We start from the raw sequence: 13502 nt of genomic DNA on the forward strand, positions 1-13502 counted from the left end.
GGCTAGGTGATCAGTGTCACCCTGTTGGGGCCCCTCTTCCCACCTCCCCAGTCCCAACGCTCTGCATTCACCCAGCTCTGGCCCTGGAGTCCCCATTGCCGGGGCAGGGGTTATAACTGTGGCCCTACCTAAATCAATGGCCACGAAAAACGTGTCACGGCCTGTGAAATCTGGGCTTATGTGAACTTTTACCCTATGCTATAAAAGTATCCTATAGTACAGGGTAACTGTAAACAGAAGTACACAGTGCTTCTCAAACTGGGGTTCCCTACCCAAAAGGGGGGCGCGAGGCTATTGTAGAGGGGTCACGGTATTGCCACCCTTACTTCTGGGCTGCTGCTGGCTGCAGCGCTGCCTTCAGAGCTGGGCACCTGGCCAGCAGCTGCTGCTCTCCAGCCACCCAGCTGTGAAGGCAGCACAGAAGCAAGGGTGGCAATACCGTGACCCCCTACAATAGCCTTGGGGACCCCCCTTTTGGACCGGGACCCCCAGTTTGAGAAACACTGAGTCTTAAGGGCTTTGCATGTTTATCTTTTGCTGTTTTTAAAAGCACATTCATATTTTGTTCCAACACCATGAAATTTAAGATTTAAATATCTGAAACAGGGACATTCAAGATTTTTAAAATGCCATGACTGTGAAATTTACAAAAATGGGCCGTGAATTTGGTAGGGCCCTAGTTATAACAGCCCCGTATGTGTCAAAGAAACAGCCTGGCCTGGGGGTTTCCACAGTTTGTAGACAAGAGATTTACCTCACCTGGAAATTGGTATTGACCCATGTGGGTTAAAGATCAGCCCCCTCGCAATGGAAATTTAGTGTGTGCCTGAGAGAGACACCCACATGATCCCAGAATGGCTCTTACTCCCCTCTAGTGTCTGGACTGAGTATTGAGGTCCTTTAGCTCAGGCACCAGAGATGGGTGCTTATAGGTGCCAGGGTTCAACCCTGCCAGCGGACGGAGCAGTTGTTGCTTGGGTGTCAAAGCAAGGGCCCTGCTCCCATGAAATTCCACCAAAGTTGGGGTACTCTGGAGGTGGATGTACAAAGAGATGTAGGGCTTTGGATGCTCAAAGGCACACCTAACCTGCACAAAAGACACCTGGGGGGAGCTTAGGACTGGTCGCTCATTAGCAGCCCACTGGTTAGAGCACTCCCGTGGGATGTAGGAGACCTAGGCTGGAATCCCCACTTTCCCTGATCGGCAGCAATGACCTTAAACCACATCTTCCCAGGGGAGTTCCCTAGCCACTGGGCTATAGAGTATTCTAGTGTGGGAATCCCTCCCACTGAAGCTTTTCGCTTGGTTTAAATAGTTATGGGAGCAGGGGCTTGAACTGGGGGGGCTTCTACATCCCAAGTGGCTGCTGGCTATCATGGGGTGATCATTCTCTGGGTTTTCATTAGAAAGGGCTCACCTGGCTGAGGCCCCTAACAAAAGGAAGATCAGCTTTCCTTCCCTGTATCAGGAAATTCTTGAACCTCACCCTGCCATTGCAAGATGGATTCATAGATTCCAAGGCCAGAAGGGACCATTGTGATCATCTAGTCTGACCTGTGAAATCACGGGGGTGGGGGGTTGGGGGGGGAAACAGGTCAGAGACCTTCCCCGAAATAATTCCTGGTCAAACTAGAGAAGATCTTTTTTTTAAAAAAAGTCCAATCTTGATTTAAAAGTCGGCAGGGTAGAGAATCCATCACAGCCCTTGGCAAATTGGTCCAATGGTTAATTGCTCTCACTGTTAAAAACTGACACCTTATTTCCAGTCTGAATTTGTCTAGCTTCAACTTCCGGCCTTTGGAACTTGTTATACCTTCTTCTGCTAGATGGAAGAGCCCACTAACAAATAGTTGTTCCCACTTATAGACTGTGATCAAGTCATGCCTTAACCCTCTCTTTGTTTGAGCTCCTGAAGTCTCTCATTGTAAGGCAGGTTTTCTAATCCTTTACTCATTCTCGTGGCTCTTCTTTGAACCCTCTCCAATTTATCAACATCCTTCTGGAATTGTGGGCACAGGATTCCAGCTGTGGTCGCCCCAGTGCCGAATACAGAGGTAAAATCACCTCTCTACTCAGAGGCCTCTGAGAGCAAGAGCAACTTCAAGCGAAGAACAGAGAAAGCGAAAATCCACGGGGCGATGGAAGCATCAGCATACAGTGTCGCATACTCGCAGAAGACAGATACATCAGTAAGTGCGCGAGGTGATAAATAGATGAGCATTCTAGTCAGCTCCAGGAACGGAGAGTTCACGAGTGTAGGGGCTGGGCCTAGATTAATAGTTGACAGTCACTATTAAAGCCATGTTCCCAGTCACCTGTTGAAGTTGATGTGGCTCCACAAATGCTTTCTTACATGCCATGTCTGGCTGCCCAGAAGCACTGGCCCTTGGTGAGCGTGGCGCTAATTCAGGGACGTGCTGGTTGCCTGACTGCAGTCGCTATTCACATCTCATGGGGATTTTTTTCCCCTCTTTGTCACTGAGGTGGATGGGGCAGCTGCTGAGGAGAGGCGCTGGCCGGGAGGCCTGGAGAAACGATGTCCTTCCCTGAGCGCAGGGGGAGCTGCCCAACACACGCTGCCCCTGTGCCTCGCCTTAGCCTGGGGGAGAGTGGACCTTGGTATCCATGGCCCGCTCTGCCCCCCGGTCTCTGTGCTGTGGCTGCCGGCGAGGGGGGCTCAGGTCCTGGGGACACCTGTTCCATCAGGAGCAGGATAGAGCCACCCCCGCCACAAGGACAGGGATAGACATGAGTCTGCAAAGGCATAGCTGCTGTGATCCTCCTTCGGGCCACTGGGGGACACTGGCGAGGGCAGGGCCCCGGCTGAGCATGAGGCAGTCCTAGGGGCAGGTGGGGATGGAGGGAAGAGAAGGAGGTCTCGGATTCATGGTCCAGGGGGTGGGAGGGTCTGGTCATTCACTGGGAGCATCTGTGGTGAGTGCCTCCTTACAATCTTCACCTGCCTTTCCCTCATTGCTGACCTCTGCAGGTGCCGCCCCGTTCCCAGCCGCTGGCTCATGGTCCATCATGTCCTTGTAATTACGCTTGAAGAAACCACACTGCCAGGAAAAGGAAAAACCACCACTGATTGACTAGGGGACTAGAGAAACTCTCTCTGACCCATGCTGGGGTTGAATTGGAGCTGGTGCCCACCCTAGAGGGGAAAGGCCCTGTGTCCCATTCCCTGCCCCCCTGAGCCAGCCATCTCCCGTGCCCTGGGGTTGGATTGGAGCCAGTGCCCCCGAGAAGGGAAAGGCCCCATGTCATGGAATATCAGGGTTGGAAGGGACCTCAGGAGGTCCTCTAGTCCAACCCCCTGCTCAAAGCAGGACCAATCCCCAATTTTTGCCCCAGATCCCTAAATGGCCCCCTCAAGGATTGAACTCACAACCCTGGGTTTAGCAGGCCAATGCTCAAACCACTGAGCTATCCCTCCCCCCACAAAGCAAGCGGAGGCCCCATTCTCTCCTCTCTGTGACAGCCAGGTCCTCACTGTGGTTTCAACTGGGACATGGGATTCTTTTTCAGTTCCTCCCCTTTGCTGTTGGAGAGCGTTGCCTCCACCCCAGAGGTGGACGCATCTCAGGATGAGCGCTAAGGAGGTGACGCGGTCCCTCCAATGTCTGCCTGGGGCTTTGGGATCCCCTGGGGGAAATGTTGCTGGAGAAAGATTAAGCGATTTTATTGGCTGCTTCAGCAGGGAAACTCAGCGCCCGGCGGGCTGCAATGCACCACTTCTGAGTGAGCCGGAGTCCTATCGCCCAGCCAGTCCCTGCCCATCTCACCTTGTACAGGACGACGATGATCACGATCAGTAGAAGCAGCCCCCCTACCCCGCTGCCTATGTAGACGTAGAGGTAATTCATCACGTGCAACAGCTCCACCTCTGTGGTGACCTGCAGGGGCAGACACGGGGCATACCAGGAAATGCAGACGGGGCTGTAAGGGGGAAACCCCACCTGCCTCTGGGGAGGGGGGACTCAGTATGTGGGCTGAGCAGCCCTCGGGGAGGAGCCGAGCCCAACAAGACAGTTTGGGCTGGGTGGTGGGCACCGAATCCCAGACACAGGTGGGGAGCAGGGCAGGGAAGTCTCAGCTGCTCGCTGCCGGGGGATTTCACGGCCAAGATTATTACCTGGGATTGTGTGAATTTGTCGCTGTACTGGCTGACATATTTGCTGGTGTTGAAGCTGAACCACAGGGCAGTGCAGAACCGGGACCGGGAGGAAGTCTGGAGGGAGAGCAGGACACCAGGCCTCAGACACCCTGGCCCCCCACCTGTAATCTCATGGCGGGGGGACAGAGCATGAGATGGGTCGATCCCACCTCCATAGGGCAGCCTCACTGGCGCTCTCTGCCTTTCTTGGCACCTCTGGGGGGCATGGAGGCATCACACCTCACCTTCACACTAACCCTGGAGGGCGCTCAGTCCCCCGCCAGGGTCCACGCTATGGACAGGGCTCGAGGAGGTTTGACCTGTGAGATCAAGAAGCTTAATCTCTGCAGCAGCTCCCAACTGAGAGCCCCCTTACCCAGGGGGGCCCAGCGGAAGAGCAGGAAACTCAGCCCTGCCCCCAACAGAGACATCAGGCCAGGGTGAGGGGCTCAGTCTCTTTGCTGAGGGGTAGCGTAGGACTTTGGATTCCCTCCCCTGCCCCGAGCCAGCCAGTCTCTCCACCTGGGACTGGAGCAGACCTGGCGCCCCCTAGAGGAGAAAGGCCCCGAGTCCCATTCTCTGCCCCCGTGAGCCAACCTGGCCTGGGGCTGGCTCAGTGATGGTGCCCCCTGGAGGAGAAAGGCCCTATATCTTCGCACAGAGCCCTGACCTCAATTTTGCCAGTAACCGACAACTGCCCGATGATGGTGATGTCGAAGGGAGCATATATCCGGCCCAGGTTGCACTGGTAGATTTGCCAGTCTCCGGATGAGCAGTGCTAGGAAGAAACACACCAGCACAAGGTGGGGAGAGGGTTCTCCGGAGAGCCGACGCGCGGGAGCATGGGCACAAAGGGACCCGAGAGGTTCCTGGGGCCAGTGAGGGGTGGGGACCTGGCTCAGGGAGAAGAACGGGGCTGTTGGCTCCAACGGGCCTGGCAGGCGGGGACCCGGGCAGGTTTCACACACAATGTAGAGCAGGCTGGGCTAGTGCTGGGATGGGAGACAGCATGAAAACCCAAGCAGCGGGTTGGAGGGTCAACAGGAGGCATGCGCCCCTTTCAGTCAGTGCTGGCCCCTATGCCCCAGCATGGTGCTAGGGGGCGCTGTGCTGCAGGGAGCAGGGTGGGGGGCTCAGTAGAGGGTACTGCCCCCTCACAATCGGAGCTGACCCCACTGTGGTGCTGCTGAAGGTCTTTCAAAGTCAGCGCTAGTGTGAGATCCTGGGCATTAAAGATTCCCTGACCCTTTCCCCCAAGGGTGGGGCTGTTAACCTTGGTGTCCTGGCCACATTACAGTCTGCATGCTGCACTGCGCCCTGCCCCAGAGGTGGCTGCATCGCAGCGTCAGGCGAGGGACCCCTGTATAAACAGCCCCCGTGCCCTGCCCCAGAGGTGGCTGCACCTCCGCACCGGGCGAGGGATCCCTGTAAAGGTCTTTGGGCTGAGGACAGAGACGCCTACCTTGAGAGTGCGGAAGGGGACGCTGGTGGCATCTGTCTCTTTCGTTTTCCCGTCCGTGGCAACAGGATCGCAGGTCACACTGGGGTCCTGGGGGAGCAGGGGAAACCCAGGAGATTCCTCCACATGTAACGGAGTTTGTAGAGCATCTGACTGACAGCCCCGGCTATGTCCTGTATCCTAGCCCGCTGCTACGGGGTGCTGTGCCCCGGTGGGTCCTAGCCATGGCCCATCTCCTGTCCTGGCACTGGGGTGCTGTGTCGTGGGGCCTCCCGCCTCCCCCCCCGGCGCTAGGGGTGCTGTGCCGCGGGGGCCCCCGGCTGTGTCCCACCGCCCCCCCCAGCACTAGGGGTGCTGTGCTGTGGGGCCCCCGGCTGTGTCCCACCTCCCCCCCCAGCACTAGGGGTGCTGTGTGCCCTGTCTCCACTCCTTCACGCTGTCCTCACCGTCTGCACGGCTGGCAGCTCCCAGGCGAGCCCGGCCGGGAACTCCCGCGGCACCATCACAAAGGCCGTCACCTCTGGCTGTTGGAAAGGCCCTGGCAGCAGGTTCTCCACCTACCAAAGAGAAGCGCCGAGAGCAATGGGGACGAGGCCGCGGACCGGGCCCTTGTGGCCAGGCCATGACCCGGGCCACAGGGCATGAGGGGAGGGCGGGGGATTCACGTCGGGCGCGGAGGGGAGGCCGGGGTGTGGGGTGTGGGAGGCGGGCGACGCAGGAGGTGGGGAAGGGAGCTGTGGAGAGAGGGCTGGGGCAGTCTGGGGGCAGTGTCACGGGGCTGGAGGGGAGGGCGCCCCCTGTCAGATCCCGGCCAGCACGGCACCCCCCGCCCCTTGCCCAGCCCCTCACCTGGTACACGTGCTGCACCGTCTGGCTCTCTGGGTTCAGGGAGCTGAAGCTGACGTACTGGGTGGACCTGTCCGCTCTGTGAGAGGGAGGGAGGGACACTGGTGAGCACAGAGAGCAGGGCTGGCCCCGACCCACAGGTCAGGGGCGCAGAGAGGGGAAGAGGGAGCTTAAGGCACGAGGAGCCAGGACTCCTGGGTTCTAGCCCCAGCTCTGGGAGGGGAGAGGAGGCCGGTGTCTTACCCCTTGGTGATGATGTTTATGGGGTATAGGACGGGGATCCTCAGCGAGTGTCTGTTATCCACCAGGGTCCCGTTCATCTCATTGTCACTGGGGGGGCGAGGGGGTGGGGGGGGTGGATGGACAAGAAGGAAACACGTTATAGCCCCCTGCAGCCACCCCCGGTCCCGAATGAGTCCCCGCCCCATACGCCAGCGACATCCTCCTGGCAGGCACCGCTATTGATAGTACCTGAAACCACAGACATCCCCACGTGCTTTACAGGCTCCAGCCCTCGCCCGGCGCTGAGATGCGGCCGCCTCTGGGGCGAGACGTGGGGGCTGTTTATACCGGGATACCTCGCCCGGCGCTGAGATGCGGCCGCCTCTGGGGCGAGGCGTGGGGGCTGTTTTTACCGGGATACCTCGCCCGGCGCTGAGATGCGGCCGCCTCTGGGGCGAGGCGTGGGGGGTGTTTATACCGGGATCCCTCGCCCGGCGCTGAGATGCGGCCGCCTCTGGGGCGAGGCGTGGGGGGGTGTTTATACAGGGATCCCTCGCCCGGCGCTGAGATGTGGCCGCCTCTGGGGTAGGGTGCAAGGACACAACCCAGCTTGCTTCGGGCGGTACAGTGGGGAACAGCTATGCTCCCCATGACACAGGACACGACCCCCGACCTCTCAATGTCCAAGCTAGGGGGGGCTGTGGCCCGTGCAGCTGCGGGGGGCGCCTGTGGCCTGTGTTGTGGGGCTGTGGCCCATGCAGCCAGGATCACAGGGATGGCCCCAGAGGCAGCTCGGTCCCGGTTCTTAAGAGGCTAGTCCAGAGCGCCGCGCCCACCTGCTGGCCATGACGTCCAGCTCCAGCCAGTCGCCCCAGGAGCTGTTGGTGAGAACGTCAAACAGCAGCTGGAGCAGAACCTGCGCAGGGCGAGGGAGAATAGTCAGCGCTGACTGCAAGGGGAGAGCGCCCCCTACTGGGCGCCCCCCCGCTCCCTGCAGCACAGCGCCCCCTGCTGAGCGCCCCCCAATCCCTGCAGCACAGCACCCCCTGCTGAGCACTGCCCCTTCCCCCGCTCCCTGCAGCACAGCGCCCCCTGCTGAGCGCCCCCCAATCCCTGCAGCACAGCGCCCCCTGCTGAGCACCGCCCCTTCCCTGCTCCCTGCAGCACAGCACCCCCTGTTGAGTCCCCACCCCACTCCTTGCAGCGCTGCGCCCCCTAGCACCCGTATGGGCCTTGGGGGCGGCGCTGACTCACCCGGCTGTTCGCCCAGTAGATCGGGTGGCTGACGTTACACGAGAGGTTCCTGAAGTTAATGTCTGGAGTCTCCAGGCCATTGCAGCTCACGCTGGCCTGGACGCTGGACTGTGGGGGGGAAACACCAATGAGAAGTAAGCGGGGCAGGGGGAGGAGGAAGGACCCCAATCCTGGCCAGCAGTGCTTGCGAGACCAGTCAGGAAACAAGACCCCCCCAGAGACAGCCAGTCCCCGGACACCCTGGGGCCGGGTCGGAGCTGGCACCCCGAGATGTGAAAGGCACCATGGCCCATTCCCCACCCGCTTGAGCCAGCCGGTCCCCTGCCCTGGGGCCCAATCAGCGACGGTGCCCCTTGGAGGGGAAAGGCCCCATGGCCTGTTCCCCTGCCCCACGAGGCAACCAGGCCGCCCTGAGCTTGGTCCAGCTTAAAGCTGTCCCAAGTGTCACCAACGCCGGGGTGTCTGCCTGAGTCTGCTGAGAGCCTGAGCCCCCTCCTACCTTCAGCACCGAGGCCTTGCGGAAGGACAGTCCTGGCAGTTGGGGCAGGTGGACAGCTGTGTGGTAAGCGTCTTCCCCGCGATTGGTGAGCTCCACCACCACCCGTAGCTGGGTGGAGGGCGACACCAACAGCTGCGGCGACCTACCGGAAGAGGGCAGGGGTGAGATACCCAGTTAGCAGCAATTCCCCGCACTGGGCACCAAATAATGTGAGGGGCAGGGGTTTGCAAAGGACCCAGGTGTCCGGGGAATGAGCGGTACATGGGAGCAGACCCCGCCCCTCCGTCCCATGACTGGATTTGCCGCCCCTTCCCCAGATACATGAGCAGGATGAGCGGGGAGCTGGGCAGGGGGCAGCGGGGGAGGAGGACGTAGTCGGTGGGAGCAGGGCGAGGGGAGCTCTCAGTCCCTCCATGGTGATTAAAGGGTTAACAGAGCCATGGGCTGAAGGGGGAAGTATTAGGGGAAAGCGCCAATACTGGGGCATTGGGGTCATCAATGACTGCAGGGGGAGTGTGCACTCCGCTGAGCCTCTGGCCCCGCTCCCGGCAGCGCGGCGCCCCCTGCCGAGCCCCCCTCCCCCTGCAGCCCAGAGCCCCCTGCTGAGCCCCCGCCCTCCCCCTGCAGCCCAGCGTCCCCTGCCGAGCCCCCCTCCCCCTGCAGCCCAGCGCCCCCTGCTGAGCCCCCCTCCCCCTGCAGCCCAGAGCCCCCTGCTGAGCCCCCACCCTCCCCCTGCAGCCCAGCACCCCCTGTCGAGCCCCCTTCTCCCTGCAGCCCAGCACGCCCTGCCGAGCCCCCGCCCTCCCCCTGCAGCCCAGCACCCCCCGCCGAGCCCCCCTCTCCCTGCAGCCCAGCGCCCCCCGCCGAGCCCCCGCCCTCCCCTTGCAGCCCAGCGCCCCCTGCCGAGCCCCCTTCTCCCTGCAGCCCAGCGCCCCCTGCTGAGCCCCCACCCGCTCCCTGAAGCCCAGCGCCCCCTGCTCAGCTCCCGCCCCGCTCCCTGCAGAACGGTGCCCCCCTGCTGTACCTATTCTGGTGGAAGCGGATTTGCAGATCGGCGTTGCACACCCCGTCCTCCCCACAGTTCTTCTCGAAGGGGATCTGCAACAGAGAACAGAGCCCGAAAGTTAATACCAGATCAGCTGGACTGGGCTGGCCGCCTCCCAGATCAGCCCCAGAGCCCAGCCAGCCCCACAGAGCCGAGCAACGCCAGGCTGGGCTCCCCTCACCTCTGTCGCTGACGAGTTGTACAAGGGGTTCAGCACCGGGCTCGGGGTCCTGCTCAGGCCACCGTCCTCTTGGAGGGCAAAGTGCAGCGAGATCTTGATTGCCGTGATGTAATCCTCAATGCAGTTCTGAACAGAGAGTGATCGCTGTGTAAACGCTCCACCCCAGAGGCTGCTGCAGCTCAGCGCCAGGCAAGGGATCCCTGTCTAACCAGTCCCTGCACCCCACCCCAGAGGTGGCCACATTGCAGCACTGGGCAAGGGATCCCTCGTATAAACAGCCACCATGACCCGCTCCCAAGGCAGCTGTGCTATTATCCCAATGGGTTAGCCAGTTCCCGCTGCGGGCCACGGAGTGGGACCTTACTGATATCTGGATCATCTCTGTTTTGCAGTCCTTCTCCTCCGAGATCTCCATGGTCCCAGACGTGTTCCTCTGCCCATTCCCAAACACCCCTCGGCTCCTCATGCGATTGGCGTCAATCTCCAGCCAGTAGGTGAGGTTGGCAGAGAGAGGCTCTGGCGGGAGAGAAGCGGGGGAATGCATAAAGGTTGGAGTACGGGTGAGTGGGTTAGAGCAGGAAGAGCTGGGAGCCAGGACTCCTGGGCTCCAGCTCTGGGAGAGGAGTGGGACCTAATGGGTTAGAGGACGTGGTTCAGACCCTGTCTCTGACCTTGGTAGCGCTTGGTGGCTCGGCTGGCACTGAAGCAGACGTTGAGGGTAATCTCAACACCCTGCCGGGAGGAATCACGCCCTGAACACTCCACCTGCTTTACCGGGATTTCCTTTGGCGAGAACGACATTGTGGGGACCACCGTCAGGATGGGCCGGGAGCTGGGGAAACAATGGACAGTGTCAGCCAGCACCCCCTAGAGGAGAAAGGTCTGGTGGCCCATTCCCCACCCCTTGATCAAGCCAGTCCCCCTGCCCTCAGGCCAGACGGGACCCAGCAACCCCTAGAGGGGAAAGGCCCCGTGTCCCACTCTCTAGGAAGAGAACCCAGGAGTCCGGGAAACAGCTTCACCTCAGCATGATCACCTCTCCTAGAGCCCCAACGGTGAGGTCTGATAGCCCGTCCCCACTGAGGTCCATCTGTCCATGAATGGATTGGCCAAAGTATTTCACACCAGGAGAGAGTGTCGCGCCCTCAATTCTCTGTGGAACACGGAGCGGGGGGAAATCACGACAGTATGAGAATGTGAATGCTGGATTCTTGCAGCACAGGGCCCCCATAGTGCCAGGAGATGGTACATGGCCAGGACTCCCCATAGCACAGCACCCCCTAGTGCCAGGCTGGGAGATAGGCCATGACTGGGACCTCCCTCATGGCACAGCGCCCCCTAGTGCCAGGCTGCGAGATAGGCCATGACTGGGAGCTCCCTCATGGCACAGCGCCCCCTAGTGCCAGGCTGGGAGATAGGCCATGACCGGGACCTCCCTCATGGCACAGCGCCCCCTAGTGCCAGGCTGGGAGATAGGCCATGACTGGGACCTCCCTCATGGCACAGCGCCCCCTAGTGCCAGGCTGGGAGATAGGCCATGACTGGGACCTCCCTCATGGCACAGCGCCCCCTAGTGCCAGGCTGGGAGATAGGCCATGACTGGGACCTCCCCCATGACACAGCGCCCCCTAGTGCCAGGCTGGGAGACAGGGCATGGCCAGGACCCCCATGACACAGTGCCCCCTAGTGCCAGGCTGGGAGACAGGGCATGGCCAGAACCCCCTGCGGCACAGCGGCCCCTAGTACCAGGCTGGGACATGGGGCACAGCGCCCCCTACTGCCGCTCCTGACCTGGCTGTAGTGTGTGTTGATCTCCCTGTGGTGGCCGTTGTATATGTAGACAGCGCCCTGCTCCTCGCTCTCCAGAGGTGCCCCCACGGCTACGTCAGCCCAGCCGTCCCCGTTCAGGTCAGCCAGTGCTGTGATGGCTGCGCCGAAGCGGCCCAGGGGGTTCCCCGTGGCTCCCTGGAGCACGGAAGTGTTGGTGAGCCCGGCCTGGGGAGTGAGCACGGAAAGGTTAGATACAGAGTCAGTGTCCCCCCAGCAATGCCCTGGGAACCCCTTAGGGAGACCCTCCTGCTGGGGAGACCCCCCCCATCCTCCACGCTCCTAGCCCCAGGGTCCCCCTTACTCACCTGGTCCAAGCGATAGATGTGGACCCTGCCCCCACTCCTCTCCTCATAGTACAGGGGGGCCCCCACAAGAAGCACGTCCGTGTCCCCATCCCCGTCCACGTCCACCGAGCACAGAACTGACCCGAAATAGGAGCCAATCTGCAAACCAAACGGCGGGTGGGGGTCAGAGAGGTAGGGAGCAACCACAGCGCCCCCTAGTGAGCCTCTCACTGCACCCAGCAGACCGGCGCCCCCTGCCGAGCCCCCGCCCGCTCTCAGCAGCACGGCGCCCCCTGCTGAGCCTCCTGCCCCCTCCCTGCAGCCCAGCGCCCCCTGCTGAGCCCCCCCCGCTCCCTGCAGCCCAGCGCCCCCTGCTGAGCCCCCTGCCCTCTTCCCTGCAGCCCAGCGCCCCCTGCTGAGCCCCCCTCCCGCTCCCTGCAGCCCGGCGCCCCCTGCCGAGCCCCCCACCCGCTCCCTGCAGCCCAGTGTCCCCTGCTGAGCCCCCACCCGCTCCCTGCAGCCCAGTGTCCCCTGCTGAGCCCCCACCCGCTCTCAGCAGCCCAGTGTCCCCTGCTGAGCCCCCCTCCCGCTCCCTGCAGCCCGGCGCCCCCTGCCGAGCCCCCCACCCGCTCCCTGCAGCCCAGTGTCCCCTGCTGAGCCCCCACCCGCTCTCAGCAGCCCAGCGCCCCCTGCTGAGCCCCCCACCCGCTCCCTGCAGCCCAGTGTCCCCTGCTGAGCCCCCACCCGCTCTCAGCAGCCCAGCGCCCCCTGCTGAGCCCCCCACCCGCTCCCTGCAGCCCAGCGTCCCCTGCCGAGCCCCCGCCCCCTCCCTGCAGCCCGGCCATCCCGGTCTCACTTGGTTGCCCCTGATGTGCTGAGTTTCTGTCCAGTTGGAGGTGCCGGGGTTGATTTCAAACACGATGACCTCCCCAACGTGCTGATAGCGGGGGGCTCCCGCGGCGCAGAGAGTTCTGTTCTGGTGCTGCATGGATTTCACCGCGTAGCCTGGGGGGCAGGAAACCTCTCCGGATGAGAGGGGGATGGGCAGGCCTCTCTAGCCCTGCCCATGGGGGTGCAGAGGGGCGGCAGAGTGCGCCCCCATCAGCCCTCCAAAGCTTCAGTAGCCAGAGAGCCACACAGCTGCAGAGGCCCTCGCCCCAGGGCTGTACGCACAACCCAGGGATTCCCCCCTGTGAGAACCGGGTGAGGGATCCCTGTATACATGGCCCCCGCGCCCCACCCCACAGATGGGGGATGCTGGGGCAGGCTGGGAGGCTCTAGGGGCTGGGGGTAACATACCCAGGTAGGCGTCCTTTATCTGCTCACTGGCTGAGGGGCTCCCGATGAAGGTCTCCAGCAGCGGGTTGCTCCGCAGCTCAATCAGGCCCCCCGCCCAATCATCTGCCCCCACGGCCCCCAGCACCACCCTTTCCTGCAGGGGGAGAGAGAGACACGCCATGGGGCAAACGGGAGGGCAGAGGGAATGGGGAGCCCCTCAACTCCCATGCCTGGGTCCCTCCCTGACACCCCCCCCTCAAACTCCCATAGCCCATTCCCCCCCATAGTCCAGGTCCCTCCCCTCCTGAACCCCTATAGTCCTGGCCCCTCTATGACTCTTCTGAACCCCCATGGCCCAGCCTCCCCACCCTCCCAAATCCCTGTAGCCCCAGCTCATTCCTGAACTCCCACAGCCCAGGCCCCTCCCCAACCCCCCCAAGCTCCCAA

At 61.9% G+C, this 13502-nt stretch overlaps 1 protein-coding gene across 1 annotated transcript in view; it reads right to left on the reverse strand.

The window, feature by feature from the left end:
• Nucleotides 1-438: 438 nt before the first annotated feature.
• The window catches only part of ITGAL (integrin subunit alpha L), a 33520-nt gene continuing 20456 nt past the window's right edge, over nt 439-13502 (reverse strand). The window contains exons 13-32 of the mRNA XM_074954447.1: nt 13077-13209; nt 12634-12782; nt 11799-11936; nt 11455-11658; nt 10686-10816; nt 10335-10495; nt 10028-10179; nt 9664-9789; nt 9462-9535; nt 8438-8579; nt 7939-8046; nt 7521-7600; nt 6706-6792; nt 6466-6541; nt 6063-6173; nt 5620-5706; nt 4828-4935; nt 4137-4232; nt 3787-3897; nt 439-3060 (exon numbers count right to left, since the gene is read on the reverse strand). Of these exons, the coding sequence (XP_074810548.1) occupies nt 2914-3060; nt 3787-3897; nt 4137-4232; nt 4828-4935; nt 5620-5706; nt 6063-6173; nt 6466-6541; nt 6706-6792; nt 7521-7600; nt 7939-8046; nt 8438-8579; nt 9462-9535; nt 9664-9789; nt 10028-10179; nt 10335-10495; nt 10686-10816; nt 11455-11658; nt 11799-11936; nt 12634-12782; nt 13077-13209 (2421 nt within the window). The 3' untranslated portion in view covers nt 439-2913. The remainder of the gene's footprint in view (nt 3061-3786; nt 3898-4136; nt 4233-4827; nt 4936-5619; nt 5707-6062; nt 6174-6465; nt 6542-6705; nt 6793-7520; nt 7601-7938; nt 8047-8437; nt 8580-9461; nt 9536-9663; nt 9790-10027; nt 10180-10334; nt 10496-10685; nt 10817-11454; nt 11659-11798; nt 11937-12633; nt 12783-13076; nt 13210-13502) is intronic.

This window comes from Natator depressus, chromosome 6, assembly GCF_965152275.1.
Source record: "Natator depressus isolate rNatDep1 chromosome 6, rNatDep2.hap1, whole genome shotgun sequence".
NCBI classification, from domain to species: domain Eukaryota; kingdom Metazoa; phylum Chordata; order Testudines; family Cheloniidae; genus Natator; species Natator depressus.